Source organism: Protopterus annectens, chromosome 8.part0 (assembly GCF_019279795.1).
Source record: "Protopterus annectens isolate FY-2018-M chromosome 8.part0, PAN1.0, whole genome shotgun sequence".
Taxonomy (NCBI): Eukaryota; Metazoa; Chordata; order Ceratodontiformes; family Protopteridae; genus Protopterus; species Protopterus annectens.
In genome coordinates, this window is record NC_056741.1 from 523,987,202 (window position 1) to 524,010,845 (window position 23,644).

At 45.1% G+C, this 23,644-nt stretch overlaps 1 protein-coding gene across 3 annotated transcripts in view; it reads right to left on the bottom strand.

Moving 5' to 3' along the window:
- Nucleotides 1-23,644, bottom strand: part of GABPB2 (GA binding protein transcription factor subunit beta 2) — a 1,188,026-nt gene that overhangs the window by 520,097 nt on the left and 644,285 nt on the right. For 2 of the 3 annotated variants that reach the window (XM_044080023.1, XM_044080024.1), the window contains exon 5: nucleotides 10,832-11,024. In XM_044080023.1, coding sequence (XP_043935958.1) covers nucleotides 10,832-11,024 — 193 coding nt within the window. The remainder of the gene's footprint in view (nucleotides 1-10,831; nucleotides 11,025-23,644) is intronic. The other variant, XM_044080025.1, reaches the window with a different exon arrangement.

The window sequence follows — 23,644 nt, forward strand, 5'->3', positions numbered from 1 at the left end:
GGCTGCTGAAGTGGCTGCAGCTCTGGTTGAATGTGGCCTAATGACCTTAGGCACTGGCTTGCCATGGTGTAAGTAGCAGAAACTAATGCAGTGGCCTATCCACTTTAAAATAGTCTGCTTTGAGATAGCCTTTCCTTGTGATCCTGCAGCATATGTCACTAGTAATTGCTCTGTCTTTCTGAAAGCTTTGGTTCTGTCAAAGCAGAATCTAAGCTGTCTGTGTACGTCCAAAGAATGCAGAATTCTCTCCCCCTTGTTCTGTGGATTTGAATAAAAGGTTGGCAGATGAACAGTTTGGTTAAGAGCCACAACGGACACCACCTTAGGCATAAATGTTGGGTTTGTCCTCAGAGAGACCCTGTCTGGATAAAAAATTATAAAAGGTTCCACAGCCATGAGTGCCTGTAGCTCAGAAACTCGTCTTGCAGAATTTATTGCTAGGAGCAGAGCTGTTTTCCAAGATAAAAACTTTATATCAGCAGTAGCAGCTGGCTCAAAAGGAGGCAGGGTGAGTTTTTCCAAGACATAGTTGAGGTCCCATGCGGGCACTGGTGATCTCGTTGGAGGCATTAAATTTTTGGCTCCTCTGAGGTACTGCTTTAATAAGGGATGAGAAAATATTGGTGGCTCTGTATTGTAATGAGCCAAAATGGCAGAGGCATCAATTTTGACAGATGAAAAAGATACGCCTCTGTCCAGCATCTCAGTTAAGTATTGCAAAATTTGGGGAATATCTGGCACAGCTGTATCAGTTCCTTGTCCCTGGTTCCAAGCACAGAATCTCATCCATTTTTCAGCATAAGATTTTCGTACTAGGCCTTCTGGCTTCCAAAATGACATCCATCACAGCTTTACTGAGAGGTGTGCATTGTATGACATTATCCGCCATGTTGCCAGGTTTGAAGTCCTGAGTTGGCTATGTAGGATCTGATTGTTTTGCTGGGACAATAGATGAGGTATTTGAGGTAAGGTCCAAGCTGGGCATTGAGACAAGTTCCTTAGTATTGGATATTAGAGAACTGGCGGGGCCAGTCTGGGGCAATTAGTATCATCTTTGGCTTCTCCTGTCTGATCTTTAGGAGTACCTTGGGGAGGAGAGGCAGTGGGGGAAATGCATATACTGATAGGTTTTTCCAGCTGAAAGATAGGGCGTCCACTTTCCATGCTTGTCTGTGATAAGTCCTTGTGCAGAATCTTTTTAGTTGGTAGTTGTGAGGGGAGGCAACTCGATCTATGTCCGGGCAGCCCCATTTCCTTGTTATCATGCTGAACACTTGTGGATCCAGCTGCCACTCGTGGGGATCCATGAGGTTTCTGTTTAGTTCGTCTGCCAGAGTATTTTTCCTTCCTGGCAGGAATTGTGCCTGCAGATGTACTTGGTAAGTCAATGCTGTGTCCCACAAAGTCATGGCTAGTCTGCAAAGGGGTTAAGAACATGTGCCCCCCTGCTTTTTTATGTACCACATGACCGTGGTGTTGTCCGTCTTTATCAGTAGTTGTCCCGGATGAATTAGGTCCTTGAAGGCTGTCAGGGCATTTTGAACATCTAGCATCTCTTTTTGATTGATATGTAAATGCATCTGGCTTGAGGACCATGTGCCCTGAATGCATCTTCCTGCCATGTAGGCCCCCCATACATAATCTGATGCATCCGTTGTTAGGGTCTGCCTGGCTGGGGGTAATGTGAATGGCTGTCCCTTGTTTTGGTGACAAGCCTTTGTCCACCATCGAAACTCCTGTTGCAGGCAGGGAATGAGAGTAATCATAGTTTCCAGGCTGTGGCAATGTTGAGTCCAAACACTTTTTAGGTACCATTGAAGTTTCCTCATATGCAGTCTTGCATATGGAATTAGTAGGATGCAGGATGCCATGAAGCCCAAAGCCTGCAGAATTTTTCTTGCAGATAAGTACAGTTTTGTACCTACCATAAATGTAGATGTTCGAGTGTTGACCCTGCTGCAGTCATCACACTTGGGTTATCCTGTCGTCAGGCAGTCCCTGCAGTCGGCCGGATTTCCAAAGGCTTGGTCCGACGTCGGTTGCTGTTGCCTCATCCCTGACGTCAGTGCGCCAGGGGTACATATATTGCAACCGACGCAATTTTCTTCAGTTTTTCTTGCCCCAGATGTCAGGTGCCCCCAAGAAAGTGATCAAAATTAGTACCAAATGGTGTGAACACTGTACAAACACAAAATCCCTTCAGCTATAAGTAAATACATCAGTAAGGCATAGCAGAGATTTAGCCAGTAGATCAGAGGGGTTGGAGGGAGGGTAACCTGGACTGCAGCAGGGTGAACACTCGAACATCTACATTTATGGTAGGTACAAAACTGTACTATGTTCATCGTCTTACCCTGCTGCAGTCATCACACTTGGGTTGAGTTCCAAAGCTAAGGTAGGGTGGAGGTATCATAGAGGGTTAGTGGAGGCAATGAGGCCCTGCAGAACTGCAGTGGCGAAGCCCGCCCTGGACTTAGAATAAAGAGGTAAGTGATAGTGTTTGGTGAAGGTGTGTACAGAACTCCAAGTTGCAGCTTCTAAAATTTCCTTGGTAGGAACCTCCCTGAGAAAGGCTGTAGAGGTAGCTGTTGCCCTGGTAGAGTGGGATCTAATGGTAGGAGGAACTGGTTTCCCATGATGGGTATAACAGAACCGTATGCAATGGCATATTCATTTAGGAATGGTTTGCTTGGATATAGCCCTCCCTTGAGAAGCTGTAGCATAGGATACAAAGAGCTGGTCAGTTTTTCTGAAAGCCTTAGTTTTATCCAAGTAGTAACGAAGCTGCCTGTGAATGTCCAAGGAATGCAGGAGTCTCTCACCTTTGTTCTGTGGATTGGGGAAGAAAGTGGGTAGGTGGATGGTTTGATTTAAAGCTACACTGGAAACCACCTTAAGCATGAAGGAAGGATTAGTTCGTAGAGAAACTCTGTCTTGATGAAAAATGAGGAAAGGTTCCACTGCCATAAGTGCCTGTAATTCTGAGACTCTCCTAGCAGAAGTTATTGCCAGGAGCAGGGCAGTTTTCCAAGATAGGAACTGAAGGTCTGCAGAAAAGCTGGTTCAAAGGGAGGTAACGTTAGTTTTTCCAGAACAAAGTTGAGGTCCCATGTTGGTGTAGGAGCTCTTCTAGGTGGTCTAATGTTTTTTTGCCCCTCTGAGGAACTGCCTTAGAAGAGGATTTGAAAATAAAGGTGGATTTGTGTCGTAGTGAGCTGAAATAGCTGAAGCATGGATTTTAATTGAGGAGAAGGAAAGTCCTTTGTGCAACATCTCAGCTAAATACTGCAGAATGTGAGGCATATGAGGCTGAGTTGTGTCTTGGCCTTTAGCTTGGTTCCAGGCAGAAAACCTTTTCCATTTGTCCGAGTAAGCCTTCCTGGTGCTTGGCCTCCTGGCTTCCAGAATAACATCCAGTACTGCTTGTGAAAGGGGGGCTGGTTGGATGTTTAATTGATTTGCCATGCAGCCAGGTTTAAGGTTTTGAGCTGGCTGTGTAGAATCTGTTTGTTTTGCTGCGTGAGCAAATGAGGTATTTGAGGCAATATCCATGGTGGGCTGTGAGCCATATTCTTCAATAGCGGGTACCAGTGCTGGCGTGGCCAGTCTGGGGCTATGAGAATCAGTCAAGATTTCTCCTTTTTGACCTTCAAAAGAACCTTTGTGAGAAGAGGTAACGGAGGAAAGGCATATGCTGTCAGGTTTCTCCAACTGAAGGAAAGAGGGTCCACTTTCCAAGCTTGATGGTGGAATGTCCTTGTACAAAATTTTGTCAGTTGGTAGTTTTGAGGACTGGCAAACAGGTCTATATTTGGAAGGCCCCATTTTTGAGTTATCATTGTAAATATTTGTGGGTCTAGTTTCCACTCGTGGGGATCTTTGATGTTTCTGCTTAGGTCGTCTGCCAATGTGTTTTTCTGTCCTGGCAGGAATTGAGCTTGCAACTGGACTTGGTAGGCCAGACCTGTGTTCCGTAAGATTATTGCTTGCCTGCGAAGAGGGTAGGAATGTGTGCCCCCTTGTTTGTTTATGTACCACATTACTGTGGTGTTGTCCGTCTTTATTGCAAGTTGTCCTGGATGTAGTAGATCCTTGAAGGCTGTCAGAGCTTTCTGTACAGCTAGCATCTCTTTTTGATTTATGTGCAGTTTTCTTTGTTCTGCAGTTCATAGGCCTTGAATGCATTGCCCTGCCATGTGTGCCCCCCAGACATAGTCTGAAGCATCTGTTGTGATAGTTTGCCTGGTTGGGGGCAAGGTGAAAGGCTGACCCTTGTTGAGGTGACATGCCTGTGACCACCATAGAAATTCCTGTTGAAGGCAGGGAATGAGAGATATCACTGTGTCCAAGCTGTGGCTGTGTTGAGACCATACGCTTTTTAGGTACCACTGTAATTTCCTCATATGCAGTTTTGCAAATGGTATTATCAGAATGCAAGATGCCATGAAGCTCAAAGCCTACAGAATTTTTCTTGCAGTTAATTGGTTCTTTGTTGCCATTGTCTTGAAATATTGAGTCAGTTGTAATTGCTTGTCTGGTGTAAGATAAGCCTTCTGGGCCGTTGTGTCCAAGCTGGCACCCAGGAATGTCATTTTTTGTGAGGGTACTAGTTTTGACTTCTTTTCGTTTACTGTGTACCCCAGACAATTTAGTAGATGCTTCACAAAAGCCAGATGATGTAAGAGAATGTCTTTTCTTTCTGCTTGGATGAGGCAGTCGTCCAGGTATGGATATATTTGAATTCCTCTTTGTCTGCAGTATGCAATTACTGGTACCAGGCATTTTGTGAAAACTCTGGGCGCAGTAGATAAGCCAAAGGGCAGTGCAGAGAATTGATAATGGGTTGAACCTGCAATGAAACGGAGGTATCTTCTGCAACTTTGTCTGATAGGGACATGCAGGTACGCCTCCTTGAGGTCCAACGTTACCAGCCATGCTTCCTTGCCCAACATGGGAAGTAGCTGCTGTAGTGTTAGCATCTTGAATTTGCGAACTTGTAAGTGTTTAGAATTGAAAGGTCCAGAATTGGTCTCCAAGCATTGTCCTTTCTGGGTACTAGAAAGGGCCTTGAGTAAAATCCTTGGCCTTGCTCTTGGGTTGGTACCCCTTGAATGGCTCTCATGGCCATGAGAGCTGTAATCTGTTTTTGAGCCTCTGCCCTTTGATTTTGTGGCAGGTTTGGCATTCCTCTTTTCATTGGCAAGGTGTGAAATCTGTATCCTCGTAAAATTATGTCTAGGACCCATTTGTCCTTTGTGACCATGTGCCAGTTGTCTGCAAAAAGTGCTAGTTTTCCCCTCAAGGGGGCTGACAAAAGAGCTTTGTTTGGCCACCTGAGGTGCAAGTCACTGAGTTTACCTTCTGGTGGGTTGAGACCTGTCTTCTCCTCCCTTCTGGGTTGGAGTGCCCCATTGGCGAGGTTTATACTGGGCTTGCGGTTGTCCTCTGCCCCTTGGACGCCTGTATTTACCCCTCTGAGGTCTGTCAGTGGCTGGAAAGGACCAATTTTTTGTTGGCCAGTTTCTGCTGAAGCGAGGGGGTTGTACTTGTAGGAAATCTTTGACTGTCTGCATTGATTTTGCCTCATCTTCCATTTTCTTTAAAACTTCTTCTGCTTTAACTCCAAAAAGAACATCCTGCTGTAAGGGAGCATCTAGTAGTTTTGCTTTAACATGATCAGGCAGACTTTGTTCCTTTAACCAGGCATGCCTATGTATAACTGATCCAGTGACAGCTGCTCTGCAGGAGGCCTCTAAAGAATCAAACCCACATTGTAAGGTATGTTTGCCCACCTGCTCGGTGGCGTGCAACAAATCCTGTACTTCTTTCAATTCAGATTGTTGAGGGAGGGAGGTTATCTTTTGTTTTAACTGAGAGATCAGAAACTGCTGATACTTAAACATATGAAATTGACAATTTAGTGCTCTCATAGCTAATGTGGCTGAGGTGTAAACCTTTTCCCCCCACCTGTCTAGTGCTCTTGAGTCCCTCTCAAAAGGTACTGGGTTTTTGGCCATGGAAGCCTTAGCCCCCTTGGGACCCTGGGAGATAGTCTCTGGGTCAGCTACTGGGCTTTTGTAAAGAAATTTGTGGGAATCAAGTACTCTGTAGTATCTGTCAGGCTTAGCCGGAGCAGGAGGTAGAGAGTCAGGGTTGAAACTGGATTCTAAATAGACATCATCCACAATGTCCAAAACAGGTGGGATGGCTAGAGGTCTGTGTTGGGGGAGTAAAAGAAACTCTTTGAGCCTTTTCTTGGAATCAGAGTAATCCTGACCTTCCCAGTGAAAATGTTCCCTCATAGTGTGTAAAGTTTCCCTAAAAGAGTAGTCTTCAGGAGGGGAAGCTGAGGGAATAGAGTCCTCAGCATCAGAATCTTCATAAGGAGAGAAGGAATAGTCTTGGTCCTCAGAGGAATCCGAAGAAATAGACAGTTGCTCAGAGGAAACAGAATCTTCCTCTTGTCTAGGCCTTTTGTCAGGAGGAGGCTGAGAACCCCTGATAAGAGAAATCAAATCTTCAGCCATTTTGAGCATCTGTTTCTTAGGCATAGGGGCTTGAACAGGAGACTGAAGTGTAGTCTTTTTAGATTTAGAAGGAGTCTTCGAATCTGAGGTATCTTCTGCATAACTGTCTGACTGGAACATGCAGGTATGCCTCTTTTAGGTCTAAAGTCACAAGCCAAGTGTTCTTGGCCAGCATGGGCAGAAGTTGCTGCAAAGTCAACAACTTGAATTTTGGTATATGCAGGAATGTGTTCAGAATACATAGGTCCAGTATTGGCCTCCAGGCCTTGTCCTTTCTGGGTACCAAGAACAGTCGAGTAAAATCCTTGTCCCTGCTCTTGCTCTGTTACTTGCTGAATGGCCCCCATGTCCATGAGGAATGAAACTTGTATTTATGCCTCTGCCCATTGATTTTTTGGCAGATCTGGCCAGCCGTTTGCCTTTGGCAGGGTATGGAAATGGAACTTGCAGCCTCGTGACACGATATTTAGAACCCACTTGTCCTGGGTTATAATGTGCCAATTTTGAGAAAAAAGTGCTAATTTTCCCCCTAAGGGTGCTGCCAGGAGATAAGTGCTTGGTGCAGGCAGGGGGAAGTCATAGGGACTGTTTCCTGTATGGTTGTGATTTGTCTTCTCCAACTTTGGAGGTAGAAGCAACCCCATTGTTTTGACCTGTATGAACCTTGCGCCTGGGATCTGCCTCAAGGGCGTCTGGATCTGCCCCTTTGAGGTCTGTCTGACAGAGGAAAGGACCAATTCTTTCTTGGCCAGTGTCTACTAAACCTAGGTGGCTGTACTTGTAAAAAATCTTTGACAGTTTGCATAGATTTAGCTTTATCCTCCATTTTCTTTAACACCTCTTCTGCCTTAACACCAAACAAAGTATCATGCTGTAAAGGTGCATCTAATAATTTAACTTTGACATGATCAGGCAGATTTTGTTCCTTTAACCAAGCATGCCTCCTAATTACAGAACCCGTAACTGCGGCCCTGCAGGAGGCCTCCAAAGAATCAAAACCACATTGCAAAGTATGCTTTCCAACTTGTTCAGCTGGATGCAATAAATCCTGCATTTCCTTGTTTTCTGCACATTCAGAATTTAACAACATTTTCTGTTTAAGCAATGCCATGACATGTTGCTGATATTTCAGCATATGAAACTGACAGTTTAAGGCCCTTATAGCCAAGGTAGCGGAAGTGTAAACCTTTTTTCCCTATCTATCCAGTGCCCTAGAATCTCTGTCAGAGGGGGTAGGGTTTTTTGCAGAGGAAGCCTTAACTCCTTTGGGACCCGGTGAAATAGTTTCTGGGTCTGCAGCAGGGTTTTTAAAAAGGAATTTATGGGAGTCAGGAACCCTGTAATATCTGTCAGGCTTAACAGGAGCTGGAGGTAAGGAGTCAGGGGTAAGACTAGACTCCGAAAACACATCATCTACAATGTCTAACACAGGTGGAATGGCTAGTGGCCTGTGTTGAGGTAGTAAAAGGAAATCCCTGAGCCTCTTTTTAGATTCTGAAAAATCTTGGCTCTCCCAGTGGAAATGCTCCCTCATGATATGCAAGGCTGGTTTCCCCAAAAGAATAGTCCTCTGGAGGAGAAGCTGAAGGAATAGATTCTTCAGCATCAGAATCCTCATAGGGGGGAAGAGAATATTCCTGATCAGAAGAAACAGAAACCTGATCTGAATATTCATAGTCAGTCTCTTGCCTAGGCCTCTTAGGTGGGGGATGGGAACCCCTGATCAAGGTAATCAAGTCTTCTGCCATTTTGAGCATCTGTCTTTTGGGCATAGAGGCCTGTCCACGTGGCTCTTGAGTTTGTTTCTTTGCTTTAGAAGGTGCTTTAACCTTTGCCATTGAAGCTGTAAAGATGTTTAGGTCTGAATACACCCTCAGAAGGAGGTGCCTGCTCAGCGGCTCCGGACCCATCTGAAGGAATAGTATCCGAGGCTCCAATACCTTGAGTTTCCAGCGGCATGGCAGACTCCATGTGGGTGCCGGTAGTGGCCTGCAACTCTAAAGTAGCGGGTGTCAGGGGCTGCGAAAGTGCCTCACTGAGAACCGGCGACTGGCTTAGGAGAAGCTTCGTCGACGGTTTTGGGCCTCGGTTGTCTATCTCTCACCTTTTCTTTGCGTTTTTTTGTGAACTCCAGTAGTCGGACGGCTATCCGACGACATTTCTGGATAATTAAACCAGCGTCCAAAATAGTTTAAAGCAAAATCATACCGATGCTTAATAGTGAGTTGGTTAAATCTAGCACAAAACTGACAACCAGAAACGTAATCAGGGCCTAGGCAAGGAATACAGTAAGAATGAAAGTCCTTATGAGGTATTTGCTTTCCACAAGAAATACAATTATTTACTTTTTCTGACATCGGTCTGGAGCAAGAAAAAAGTTTCCCTAACAGGGTACTTAGCTTTATTGAAGACTATGGATCTGAAACTCGAACACAAACATCTCAGGAGTCGGCCGACCGGCACTTGCGAACTGTTTCTGCTTTGGGCACCGCACGGCAAGAAAGACTGAAGAAAATGGTGCCGGCTGCTTCTTTTATACCCCTGACGACTTGACGTCAGGGAAGGGGCGACAGCAGCCGACGCAGGACACAGGACTTTGGAATTCAGGCAGCTGAGGGCAACCTGCCAGCAGGATTACCCAAATGTATAGACTGCAACAGTGAAACACGAAGAACATCATAACATTTAATATTTATTTACCTGCACTAGACAGAGATCAAATATCAACACATCTGTTTACAACTGTGTAAGTTTTAAGATTAAATTGAATAGTTTATATGTAGCATGGTTTTGAAAATTATTAATGCAAATATGAACAAGCAATATTTGAAATCTAGAGCTGTCAGAAGGATGCAACTGCAGAAGCACTGACAAGCCTCACCCAGTTGTAACAAGTTAAATCGGACCTTTGATGGCACTGTTAAAAATCTGCTCCAATTCAACATAAACTTAGATATGTGCTGGCCCACAAAAGGAAATTAATACTGCTCCTTTTTGTTATTAAATTTCCTTAGTCAGTGTATGTAGTCAATGAAGGGTGGGGTGCAGACCTGGGGTACTACCCTCTGAGGTAACAGGGCACAAGCCTTCACAAGGAGTCAAGAAGAGGCTCCTCTATGATAATATCAAGGTCATCTACCTCTGACCTCCAAAATAATTTTTGGGTAGGTCCTATGTTGGTTCCAACATCAGTACTGATAAAGGTGGTGCTACACAGTATACACTTCAAAATATCAATTTTGGTGGCAGCATTGCTGGCAATTTACACTTTACATCATAGTTTTTGGAAGTGAGATGATGACTTACGTCAGTCTAGTCAGAACTTGAAGGCTATATGGCTCCAAAGTCAAACAAGAATGTAATTTCCTTCAATAACATATCCCTTTTATGAAGGATTTCCTTCATTTTCTACACTTTCTTACAAGCTAGTACACACACACACACACACACACACACACACACACACACACACACACACACACACACACACACAACAACAACAGGGGATCAACAAGACTCTGAAATGGCAAGGTGAAACAAAGAATGTGGAAGAATTTAGGCTATATATAGCAATTTCTTGTCTTCTACTTCAAAACTCAAGGAAGCAGTAGATCTATGATGTTTCCTAAAGGAATACACTACTAGAATAAATTCTGGGCAGGAAAACGATGGCACAAAGAAGGTGGACAAACTCAAATTTTACAAAGTATTAACTACATCACCTTCCTAACTAATCTGACTACAAAAGACCCATTGACCACTTAAGTAAGATGCACTTACCCAATTAGTGTGACAATGACCGCTACTGGACAAATTATTAGCCTTTTAACATGGCGGCTGCAGAGAAAAACAACTGTATTTTATTTTGCCTTTAGTTACCGGGAAAGTCAGACTGGGTTTAGCTATACCCCTTTTCAGCAGATGCCTGTGGAGAATAACTCCACAGCACAGAAATGGAAGAGAGCAAATGAGCCCTTAATGCCCACCAAGGAGATAACATCAGATTTAATACCTATACCTAAAATGAAAAATGGGAATGCGAGAACATTCGAGTATGCAAACATTAATAAATGGAAATGAGATGAAACAACAAGAGAAAGAGAATGAAGTTCTTCAAGGGGAAACAAAAAAGTTCTTATTTTTAAAGGGGGGAGACAAAAGGTGAGAAAAGTCTGAAAATATACTGAAATTCTCACAAATGGTTATGAACTACTGTGCCATTAAGTATTTTTAATTCACAATGCAGAATGACTTGTTGCATCTTATACTGCCTGTAACTGCCATTATTGATGGCATGCCCTTACCTGAGGTTGTTTTGGTATTGGCAGAAGTCACAAGACTGCAGACATTCACAACTCCTCCTTGCGTTATGACAAACTGTGGGGTGCCAACAGGCAGTGCAGTGGTTACAGAGTTCATCCTCTCCGGGTTGGTGTTTACCTGATTCTGCATCTCCTCCTGTGATGAAAACCTCAGATTACAAACTGAGATAAAGTACTGCAAACAAGATAAAACATCATATATCAAATCTTGACAATGGCAGACATGATTTTTCAACACCTGCACACATATACTCTTCAGACTGCATTACATGAAACCTCTGGACAGATAACTACACAGTTAAGACAGAACTATACTAAAAAGAGCAAAGCCTACATATGGTGAAGTGCTACCAACAGAGGGTAATGTAGAGCTCAACAGTATGCCTCAGAAAACAGGACTCTCAAACAGTTTTCCATAAGGCAGAGAAGTGAGGTCTAATTAAAACTGCTGTTTGCTGACAAAATGGGGTAATGAAGGACTTGAACGATAAATAGAGAGAGCCACTTTAGAGAAAGTGGACAATTTACAGGCATAAAAAGGGCATGGTATGGAGCAATACTGTGAGACACCTGGAAAATGGGAAAATAACTTTGTCAGGTACATATTGCATAGAGATATTAGTTGCTGCTTTTACCAATCATTTTGCCCGCATCCTACTCAGTGACTGTTATTACCAGTCACTGGCTAGGATGCAAGAAAAATGATTCAAGGGGAAAGCACAGGAATACAGCATATGGAAGGAAAGAGCAGAAGCAAAGCTAATGTTTCCTGCAGTGTTAAAAGTGGTCAGGAAAGTACAGTTTTGTACCTACCATAAATGTAGATGTTTGAGTGCTAATACAGCTACAGTCATAACAGATGGGTTCTCCTGCCGTCAGGCGGGTCCTCGGTCGGCCGAATTCCAAAGTCTAGGTCCGGCGTCGGTTGTCGTCGCTTCTTCCCTGACGTCAGTGCGACGGGGGTATAAAAGAACCAGCCAACGCCATTTTCTTCAGTTTTTCTTGCCCCAGATGTCAGGTGCCCCCAGAAGGAAGGCAATACATAAATTTGTGTAATAAAGCAATGCCATATAATCAAAATACAGTAGTGCAAGCAAATACACCATAAATGAATACCCCAATCAGGTTGTATGAGGAGGTGTTAGCCAATAGGCCTGTCCCAAGAGGGGAAGGAGGAGGAAACCTGGACTGCAGCTGTATTAGCACTCGAACATCTACATTTATGGTAGGTACAAAACTGTACTATGTTCATCGTGCATACAGCTGCAGTCATAACAGATGGGTAGAATCCCAAAGCTAAGAAAGGGGTGGTAGGCACTAGGTGGAACTAGAAGGAGCCAGGATGCCCTGCAAGACTGCAGTGGCAAAGCCTGCTCTAGATTTGGAGTATAATGGAAGGTGGTAGTGTTTGGAGAAGGTATGCACAGAACTCCAAGTGGCTGCTTCCAAAATATCTTTGGTAGGAACTCCTCTGAGGAAAGCTGCAGAGGTAGCCGTGGCCCTTGTGGAGTGAGATCTGATGCCTGTAGGTACAGTTTTGCCATGAAAAGAATAACAAAAGCGTATGCAGTGGGCTATCCATTTTGAGATTGTCTGTTTGGAAATTGGCTTCCCTTGAGCTCCTATAGCATAGGACACAAAGAGCTGTTCTGATTTTCTGAAAGGCTTTGTTCTGTGGATGTCCAAGGAATGTAGTAATCTCTCCCCTTTGTTTTGAGGATTAGGATAAAAGGTAGGTAGGTGTATAGCCTGATTCAAAGCTACCCTGGATACCACTTTTGGCATAAAGGACGGGTTGGTTCATAAGGAAACTCTGTCCTGATGGAAGATGATAAAAAGCTGCACAGCCATGAGGGCTTGCAGTTCCGATACCCTACGAGCTGAGGTAATAGCCAGAAGGAAAGCTGTTTTCCAGGACAAATATTGCAAATCTGTTGAGGCAGCTGGCTCAAAAGGAGGCAAGGTCAGCTTTTCTAGAATGAAATTGAGATCCCAAGCAGGTATAGGTTGTTTCCTTGGGGGTGTTATATTCTTAGCCCCTCTGAGGAACTGTCTTAAGAGGGGGTGAGAGAATAAAGGTGGATCAGTGTTGTATTCTGCAGAAATGGCTGAGGCATGGATTTTGATGGAGGAGAATGAAAGTCCACTGCTTAGCAGCTCAGCTAGATACTGTAATATTTGAGGTAAATTCAGTTTTCCAGGATTCTGGCCCTTTTTCTCATTCCAGGCACAAAACCGTTTCCATTTTGCGGAGTAAGCTTTTCTAGCAGACGGCCTTCTGGCCTCCAAAATGACATCCTGCACCTCCTTGGAGAGTAGGGTCTGTTGTGATGTTAAGGAATCTTCCATGAGGCCAGATTGAGTGTTTTCAGCTGACTGTGAAGAGTTTTGAAGCTGTGCTGAGTCAGAAGAAGAGGCATTAGAGGCAGGGTCCATGGTGGGGAATGCGTCAGGCTCCTCAGGAGTGGGTACCAGTGTTGTCTTGGCCAGTCTGGAGCAATGAGAATCATCTTTGGTCTGTCTGCTCTGGTTTTTAATAGAACTTTGGGCAGCAGAGGAAGAGGTGGGAAGGCATAAACTGTCATTGTTGTCCAACTGAAAGAGAGCGTCCACTCTCCAGGCCTTTGGATGAAAAATCCTTGAGCAGAATTTTGTCAATTGGTGATTTTTGTGGGAGGCAAAGAGATCAATGTCTGGCCTTCCCCATGCTTGAATTATCTCTGTAAAAACTTGAGGATACAACTTCCATTCGTGTGGATCTGTCATATTTCTGCTTAGGTTGTCTGCCAGCGTGTTTTCCTTGCCTGGCAAGTACTGTGCTTGAAGTTCGATTTGTAAGTCCAGAGCCATGTTCCAAAGTGACATGGCCAGCCTGCATAGGGGGTATGAATGGGTTCCTCCCTGTTTGTTTATGTACCACATTACTGTGGTGTTGTCTGTCCTTATCAATAGTTGACCTGGATGCAGAAGGTCTTTGAAAGCTATAATAGCATTTATTACTGCTAGCATTTCCTTTTGATTGATGTGAAGGTGCTTTTCTTTTTGGGACCATTTGCCCTGAATGCACCGATCTGTCATGTGCGCCCCCAGGTGTAGTCCGAGGCGTCTGTTGTGATGACTTGATTTGCTTGAGGCTTGCTGAATGGGAAACCTGTGTTTGTTTGGCATGCTTGAGCCCACCACAGAAATTCCTTTTGAAGACATGGAATTAGTGGTATTATTGTTTCTAAACTGTGGCTGTGTTGAGACCATAGGTTTTTCAGGTACCATTGAAGTTTCCTCATATGCAGCTTTGCACATGGGATTAGTAGGATGCAAGATGCCATGAATCCCAGAGCCTGCAGGATTTTCCTTGCAGTCAGCCTGGTGAAAATTGCTAGTGTTCTGAAGTATTGAGCTAGTTGCCCCTGCTTCTCTGGCGTGAGGTAGGCCATCTGGGTGTTTGTGTCCAAGTTGGCACCCAGGAAAATTATTTTCCGAGAGGGTATTAGCCTTGATTTCTTTTTGTTGACTGTGTATCCCAGAGAATTCAACATTATTACATAAGCCAGATGTTCCAGAAGTATGTGCTTGCTGTCCGCTTGGATCAGGCAGTCGTCCAAATAGGGGTATATTTGTATCCCTTGAAGTCTGCAGTAGGCAATTACTGATGCCAGGCATTTCGTGAATACTCTGGGCGCAGTAGATAAGCCAAAGGGCAATGCAGAGAATTGATAATGGGTTGAACCTGCAAGAAATCTGAGGTATCTTCTGCAATTTTGTCTGATTGGGACATGCAGGTATGCCTCCTTGAGGTCCAATGTTACCAGCCAAGACTCCTTGCCCAGCATGGGAAGAAGCTGCTGTAAAGTGAGCATCTTGAATTTTGGTACGAGTAAAAATGTGTTTAGGATGGATAGGTCCAAAATAGGTCTCCAATCTTTTCCCTTCCAATAGTCTGGAATAAAAACCTTGACCTTGTTCGTGAGTAGGTACCTCTTGAATAGCTTTCATGTCCATGAGATCTGAAATTTGTCTTTGTGCCTCTGCCCTTTGATTGTGTGGCAGGTTTGGCATGCCTCTCATTTTTGGAAGGGTGTGAAAATGGAAGCTGTAGCCTCTGTTTATAATGTCCAGGATCCATTTGTCTTTTGTGACAATATGCCAATTTTTTGAAAATAATGCCAGTTTTCCGCCTAAGGGTGCTGCCATTTGAGCCTTGCTTGGCATGCAAAGGGGAAAGTCATTGGGCTTGCTTTCTGAATGGCTGCGAACTATCCTCACCACCTCTTTGTGTAGGAGCTTGCCATTGTCTGCCTCTAAACGATCCTTGGGATTGTCCTCTGCCCCTCGGGCGCCTGTATCTACCTCTTTGGGGTCTGTCCGTGGCTGGAAAGGACCAATTTTTGGAAGGCCAATTTCTACTGAAACGTGGAGGTTGTACCTGTAGAAAATCTTTCACTGTTTGCATTGATTTAGCCTTTTCCTCCATTTTCTTTAATACTTCCTCAGCATTAGCACCAAATAATACATCCTTTTGTAGAGGGGCATCTAGTAATTTAGCTTTGACATGATCTGGTAAGGTTTGTTCCTTGAGCCAGGCATGTCTACGTATGACTGATCCTGTAAAAGCAGCTCTACATGAGGCCTCTAGAGCATCAAAACCACATTGCAAGGTATGTTTACCCACTTGTTCTGCACTATGCATCAAATCCTGCAACTCCTTCAAATCTGGTTGTTCAGGTTGTGACATTTTACTTCTCAATTGTGATAACAGAAACTGTTGGTACTTTAGCATATGGAACTGGCAGTTTAATGCCCTCATGGTTAAGGTGGCTGAGGTATATACCTTTTTCCCCCACCTTTCTAAGGATCTGGAATCGCTCTCGGAAGGTAATGGATTTTTAGCAGTGGAGGCCTTAATTCCCTTGGGGCCCTGTGAGATAGTTTCTGGGTCAGCCGCATGGCTTTTGTATAGAAATTGGTGCGAGTCAGGAACCCGGTAGTACCTGTCAGGCTTGACTGGGGCAGGAGGTAAAGAATCCAGGTTAAGGCAGGCCTCCGAGTACACATCATCTAATATGTCCAAGACAGGAGGTATAGCCAGAGGCCTGTGCTGAGGTAGCAAGAGAAAATCCCTAAGCCTTTTCTTGGAATCTGAGTACTCTTGGCCTTCCCAGTGGAAGTGTTCCCTTAAGGTATGCAAGGTTTCCCCAAATGAGTAATCCTCTTGGGGGGATACAGAGGGAATGGACTCCTCTGCATCAGAATCTTCAAAAGGGGAGTAAGAATGTTCCTGTTCATCAGAGTGCTCTGAAATAATGGAGGCCTGATCAGAGGAGGGGGATTCTTCCTCCACTCTGGGCCTTTTGTCCGGGGGTTGAGAACCCCTGATAAGAGTAATTAAATCCTCAGCCATTTTAAGCATCTGTTTTTTAGGCATGGGGCCTGGAGATGGGCCCTGTGTAGCTTGTCTCTTAGAATGCATGGCTGCTTTAGACTTAGTGAAAGCCTTGATGGAAAAAGAAGAGGAAGGTCTGAAGACACCTTGAGAGGAGGCAGACCTGTCTACATTTTGAGATTCACCACCAAGAGTGGCTTCGGTATCTGTAGTCGGGGTGTGGGCCGAGGAGCCTGCGACCTCGGGCACAGAAGACACTGCCAATGAAGTGTCGTCGGTAGTCAGGGGCTGCGAGCGCTCGCTGAGAACCGGACCACCTGTAGTTGGCTTTGGCGTGGTGTCGGTAGAGGCCACGGACCTCGTGTGTCGGTCCTTATCTTTGCGCTTTTTAGTCAAAACTGGAGTCGGAGTATCCGACGACATAATATAGTTAAATTTTTTGCCAAAATAATGCTAGGCGAACTCCGCCCGACGCTTAATGGTGCGTTTGTTGAATGTAGCACAAAAACGACTGACCGAGACGTCGTGGTCTGGGCCTAAACAAGGAATACACAGGGAATGAAAATCCTTATGCGGTATTTGCTTCCCACATGAAATACAATTATTAACTTTGTCTGACATCGGTCTGAGGCAAGAAAAGTTTCCCCAACGGGGTACTTAGCTTTCAAGAAGACTTCGGTTGCAAAATTTTCGTAATTTCAGGAGCTGGCCGACCGGCACTAGCGAACTGCTTCTGCTTCGGGCACCGCGCGGCAAGAAAGACAGAAGAAAATGGCGTCGGCTGGTTCTTTTATACCCCTGTCGTACTGATGTCAGGGAAGAAGCGACGACAACCGACGCCGGACCTAGACTTTGGAATTCGGCCGACCGAGGACCCGCCTGACGGCAGGAGAACCCATCTGTTATGACTGTAGCTGTATGCACGATGAACATCAGATGTAATTGGGTGTGCAGGTCACCAGCAAGTATGGTCAGAAAATGGACAACGGTAAAAGCAGCAAAGAATAGTTGTATAAAATCTTACCATAAACCTTAGATGTCCTTCTCTTCCATGTTGCAGTTTTCTTAGTGGGATTCCCCGGCTCAGGCAACCCAAATGTCGGCTCCTACACAAAAGCTTAAGCCTGGCTGCTGCAGGTGCATGGGATGTCACATGTACAGCCATAAACAAGGGGACCTTAAATGTGATGTCTGCACGCGCAAGACCTCAGAGCTTAAATGCCCAGTCGGACAGTCCCATAGAGAGTAACAAGTGATGTCCAGAGGTGCAAAGTGTCATATGCTGGCTAGTCTGACTCTAGTCTAGGGTACAGCCTCAGACTGCCCTTTAGACAGGTCAACAGTAAAAAAAGGGGGATAGGTGGGTGAGAAGGAATACTACAACATGGAAGAGAAGGACATTTATGGTTACGGTAAGATTTTACACAACTATTTTATGTCCTTCTATTCTTATGTTGCCGTATTCTTAGTGTGGGAGAGTACCACAGCTTAATTAGATGGAAGGGAGGAAGGAGATATAGCGGATTCCACAAAACCCTGCAGGATTGCTTTAGCAAACCCTGCCCAGGCTCTGAAGATGTGGTTCAATTTGTAGTGTCTGGTGAAGGTGTGGATGGTGGACCAGGTAGCTGCTTCCAGGATGGGTGTCCAGGCCTTTGAGGAAGGCTTTGGAGGTTGCTACGCCCTGGCAGAATGAGCTTTTACTCCCTAACTGCTTGCCATGGTGGGATTAGCAGAAGCAAATAGTTTTTGTAATCCAACAGGAAATGGTTTGTTTGGAGACCGTCTTGCCCAGGGTCCTAGGGTGGAATGATACAAAGAGTTGGTTTGATTTTCTGATGGACTTAGTTTTGTCTAGATAAAACCTTAATTGTCTGTGCACATCCAGGGAATGAAGTATCCTCTCACTGTCAATGGTTGGAGAGGGGAAGAAGGTGGGCAGGTGAATGGATTGGTTTAGGGACAGTTCATTGACCGCTTTAGGCATGAAGGAAGGGTTAGTACGTAGGGTCACCCTATCCTTTTGGAAGGTAGTGTAGGGAGAGCAGGCCATTAGAGTTTGTAACTCTGACACCTTTCTAGCTGAGGTAAGGGCCACCAGCAGTATAGTTTTCCATGCACACATTTGAAGCGTAGCAGCACTACTACCTGGTTCGAATGGGGCCAGTGACAGTTTTTCCAGAATGAAGTTTAGGTCCCAGGGAGGTGGGATGGGTTTTCTTGGTGGCCTGATGCGCAAGACCCCTTTCAGGAATAATTTTACATCTAGCCTGGTTAGTAAAAGGGGGTCTAGTAGTAGACAGGCTGAAATTGCTGATAGGTGGACTTTCACTGAAGAGTATGAAAGACCAGACTTAATTAGTTTACACACATAGATAAGGACTGGGGGGGGGGTCTGCCTGGCAGGGATCCCTGTCCTTATGGAGACACCAGTTGGAGAATCTTTCCCATGTTGATAAGTAAGATCTCCTGGTAGGTTTCCTGGCCTCTCTCAGGACTAAAAGCACTTCCTCTGAGTGATGGTGTCTGAAAGGGATTAAAAGTTTATCACTCAAAGTGTTAGACCCAACATCTGTTGGTGAGGGTGAATTAGAGGCTCCCTTTTGTTGTGCAAGTAGGTCCACCTTGTGGGGTAACTTGTGGTGATTGTCCTTGGCTAACGAGAGAAGTAGGGGGAACCAATGCTGTCTTGGTCAATAAGGAGTCACCAGCAAGATTTTTGGTTTGTCCCTTCTGATTTTCAGGTGGACTTTTTGAATGAGAGGGAAGGGTGGAAAAGCATACAGAAACCGGTTCTTCCATGGAATGCTGTAGGCATCTACCCTCCAGGCAAGTGGAGAGTGGTCCTTGGTGCAGAAGTTTTCCAACTGTCTGTTCTGGAGGGAGGCAAACAAATCTGAGGTGTGCCCCACCGGTGGACAATGTCTAGATAGACGTCTTTGTTCAGCATACACTCATACTGTAGAGAGGATGTTCTGCTGAGAACATCCCCCTTTTGTTTTGTCCTGGGAAGGGATGTATGTTGTCTGCAGGGATAAGCTGTTCCTGGAGGCAAGGTCCCAAATTTTCAAGGTTATCTGGTGGAGGAGGTAGGCCTTGGTTCCTCCCTGTTTGTTGAGATACCACATGACTGTGGTGTTGTCTGTGAAGATCTGAAGGGTGCCCAGTTGCAGGACAGGGATGGAGGCTTTCAGGGCCAGAAGAACTGCAGTCTTTTCCCTCACATTGATATGTTTCTTTTGGAGGGTAGGGTGCCAGGTCTCCTGTACTATGTAACTCTTCATGGTAGCCCCCCACCCTAGGTCTGATGCATCTGCACACATGTGCTGGGTTGGGGAGGGTGGTTGGAGTAGATGGCCCAGGTTCAGAAGTATTTGTTGGATCCACTACCTTAGTTCTTCTTTGAGGCAGGGCAGGAGTGTAATCTGGCACTCCAGGGGATGTTGGTGTTGTGACCACACATTTTTCAAGTACACATTTTTCAAGTACCACTGAAGTTTTTAGCATGTGCATTCTGGCTAGAGGCAGGATAGGGATGGTGGGTGCCATAAGCCCCAGGATTTACAAGAATGGTCTTGCAGATATCTGTTGAACCTGCAATAGACTTTGGAAGTGAGTGGAGAGAGAGAGAACTTTGTCCTGAGGAAGGAAAGCCCGCATCAGGTCTGTTCTGATCCTGCAGCCCAGAAAGATTTTGTCCTGCTGGGGGAGTTAAGGATGATTTTTGGAGGTTGAGGGTGAATCCCAAGCTTTGAAGCTGGAAAGTGATGAACCTCAGATGGTTTTGAAGGGTGTCCTCTGTTTCTGCTGGAATAAGGATGTTGTCTAGGTAAGGATAGAGGTGTACACCCTTGGTTCTGCAGAAGGCTATGGCTGGGGCTACGCATTTTGTAAATACCCTGGGTGCAGTAGATAAACCAAAGGGCAAGGCTGTAAATTGAAAGTGAAAGCAGGGTCCAGTGAAATACAAGACTTTTCTGTGGGAGGGTTTTATAGGTATATGAAAATATGCTTCCTTTAGATCTAATGTGGCCATAAAGGCCTGTGCTGGCAATAATGGGAGTAGAGTTTGAAGGGATAGCATTCTGAATGATGGAACTTTAAGGAATATATTTAGAAACGACAGATCTAGTACTGGTCTCCAAGGCCCATCTTTTTTTGGGGACCAGAAAAAGTACTGGGTAGAAGCCTTTGCCTTCCTGTCCTCGAGGGATAGGTTCTATAGTTCCTAAGGTCAGAAGGTCTTGCAGTATGTGAGGAATGAGATGCAGTTGATTTCTGGGGGGAAAAGGAATGCCCCTTGGAAGGGGCTTTTCCTTCGAAGAAAGGAAATATCCATTCTGTATTACTGCCAGAACCCAGTGGTCTGAAGTAGGCAGTGGAAGAGGTGGGCTGACAAGGGGAGGTGGGCAAGCCAGTCACACATTGTTTGTTCCACTTCTATATTGAAAAGGCGGTCTTTGACTGGGTTGTGAGGCAATTGGTCTGAAGGAGGATTGTCTCCTGGTTTCTCTCTTACGCCTGGAAGAGGAAGGGGTAGCGGGGGGGGGGGGGTGGCGCCTGACAAAGGTAGCCTTAGCAGGATAATTCCTGTAGTATTTAGGGATGGGGGACACAAGTAAGTGCTTGATGTCTTGAAGCTCTTTACTTTTTTCCTGCAGGTTGTTGAAAGGTTCTGCAGTCTGTTGGCCAAACAGGAGGTTGTGGTCTAATGGAGTGTCTGGTATTTTAGACTTGAAATTCTGTGGTAGAGACTGGAGGTGTAGCCAAGAATATCTAAGGAGTACTGATACAGAAGATGCAAACCATGCAGAGGCCTCAGCTACATCGTAACTGCATATAATAGAATGTCTGGATAACTGAGAAGCCAGGGACAGTTTAGATGCTATCTCAAATTTGGTAGGGCAGTCAGGGGTGGATGACAAGAGAGTAGAGGTTTGTGATACTAGGTCCAAGGCATACTTTATCATATGGGTTTGATAGCTGATCGCCCTGAAGGCTAGAGTGGAGGAGGTATTAAACCTTCTTTCCTATCCTGTCCATGTTTTGCTATCGTTATCAGTAGGCAGAAGAGATGCTGAAGGAATCAGTCTAGATTGCCTGTCAGGGGATACAGGAATTACAGCACGGTCTGCCAGGGGTGGTTTTACTACTAATTTTTGTTCATCTGGAACTTTATAGAACCTATCATGTCTCTTAGGGCCCGGTGGTTGTGAGTCTGGGTTCTTTGATGCTGGGGTGAAAGCATCAAGGTAGGCAGGAATGACTGGTGGGATGGCTGAAAGTGAGGAAGACTCCACTTGGAGTAATTCAAGGTATCTCCTTTGAGTGTCAGTCATTTGGGAAGTGTCTCATTTAAAGTATTCTTTCATCTTTGTAAAGGTCTCCCCAAAAGTGATATCCTCTAGTGGAGAGTTTCCTTATATGGATTCCTCATCTGGGAAATAATATTCAAATGGGGAGGAAATTTGAGAAGAATAGGAAATTGATTCATCTTAGGATGAGTAGCAGGATTCCTGTCCATCTTCCCCTTCCTGGGCAGAAGGCAAAGGGAGAGAAGTGGCAGAGGCAGGCCTAGGACTGAGCACTGGAATAATGGAGGGAGAAGAGGCTGTGGGCCTAAGGCCATGAAGGCCTGCATCAAAGAATTGGTAAAAGATTGCCAGTCTGGGACTCCTTCAGAAGGTGGAGTCTGGTGTTTTGTTTTCTGTCTCCTTTTTAAAGGTGTAGGTCTCGGAGAGGACCTAGGTTCAGGGGCCTGGGAAATGGGTAGGGGCTTCAGGCAGTGGTACCCTAGTCGGTTGTCTGACGATATCTGGTTCCCGCTTGACATCGGTAGGGATTGATGTCAGAGCTATCGCCATAGATGCGCTGGCCGATATTTCCGAAGCAGCTTCTTTGAGGGGAGGTGTCAAAGTAGATTGTTCTATCGGACATCCCTCGACTCCAAAATCAGAAGCTGGTGGGATGCCTGATGGCGGAGAGGCAGAGGAAGTAGGCCTGGAAAACTTGTCCTTTTTCCGTGGTGGTTCTATCGGGGCGGCCATTTCGAGATCCATCCTGAGCACTATTTTTTTTGAGTCTCTGGTTTTCTAAGTACAGATTAAGGGCGGCCGGACGGGTATGGAGGGTCTTGGGTACAAAAGATTGAGAATCGAGTAAGCGGTATGGTCGTGCTCTCACCCTAGGCAGAAAACACAGCAGTTGTGCCTATCCTTATGCGCTATCTGGTGCCCGCATCGGCATTTACCCTTCTTAGCTGACATCAGCTAACAGGAACTACAGCAAACCAAGCTCAAGCATAATAATAAAGGCAAAATCTCCAACGGGGTACTTGGCTTTAGACGTCTTCAAGTAAAGGAGAAAAGTGATTGATGTGACGGTCAACTGTGACTGAAAAGGTCCTGGGTCTGTGCATGCAGACGTCACATTTAAGGTTACAAGACACTACGACCAAGAAGCAGCAAATCAAAATGAAACCACAACTGGCCACCGGATAAAAATTCAGTCACATTTGAAGTCCCTGGTTTACGGCCCTACGTGTGACATCCCACGCACCTACAGCAGCCAGGCTTAAGCTTCTCTATAGGAGCCGACATTAAAGGTGATGCACAGGCTTCCATACAACAGATGAAAGAAAATGATGGAGTCATAGAAGTGAGAGAATTTCTCATGCCAGTGAGAAGAGAACCAACCTAAACTGCAAAAGCAATAAAGATGAGAAAGTACTTACCATAACAGTAGCTGTCTTAATGATCACTGCTGCTGTACTGCAAACTGTTATGTTATCTCGCTAAATAACATGGATGTCCCCAGCCAGGATACCAAAACCAAAACCCTCCAGAGAGCCATATATCCGACATAGAACCTAAGCTCACACACACAAGAGTACATAAGCAGATGAATGAGCATGAAACCTCAGACCTTCTCCAAGCCAGTAAGCTTGTAGACATCAGTCTCAAGATAAAAATGATCAGCTAAGAGGGGAAGGGGAAGAAAAATAATGGTCCCCATCAGTCCATGAGAAAAGGAACGAATGCATTAGAAGGGTGTAGATAGAGTGGGAAAGAATACTGCAACAGCAAACTCTGTAGGACATCTAGAGTTATGGTAAGTTCTTACATGACTGTACTATATCCTTCATTATATCACTTTTACAGTACTCCAAACTGCTGGGCAATTCCCAAAGTTTAAGCGTGAAGGGTAGTTGGATGAGAGATACAAGAGTTGTCCAGCATCCCAAAAGGACAGACATGGTGAAGGCAGTTCTGGATTTAGAAAGGGCATCCACTCTGTAATGTTCAGCAAAAGTATGCACAGACAAGCAAGTTATTGTTTCTATGATAGTTCTAGAGTCTAGCCCTTGTAAAAAGCTCGAGATGAAGCCACTACTCTAGTAGAATGTGCTTTTGCTG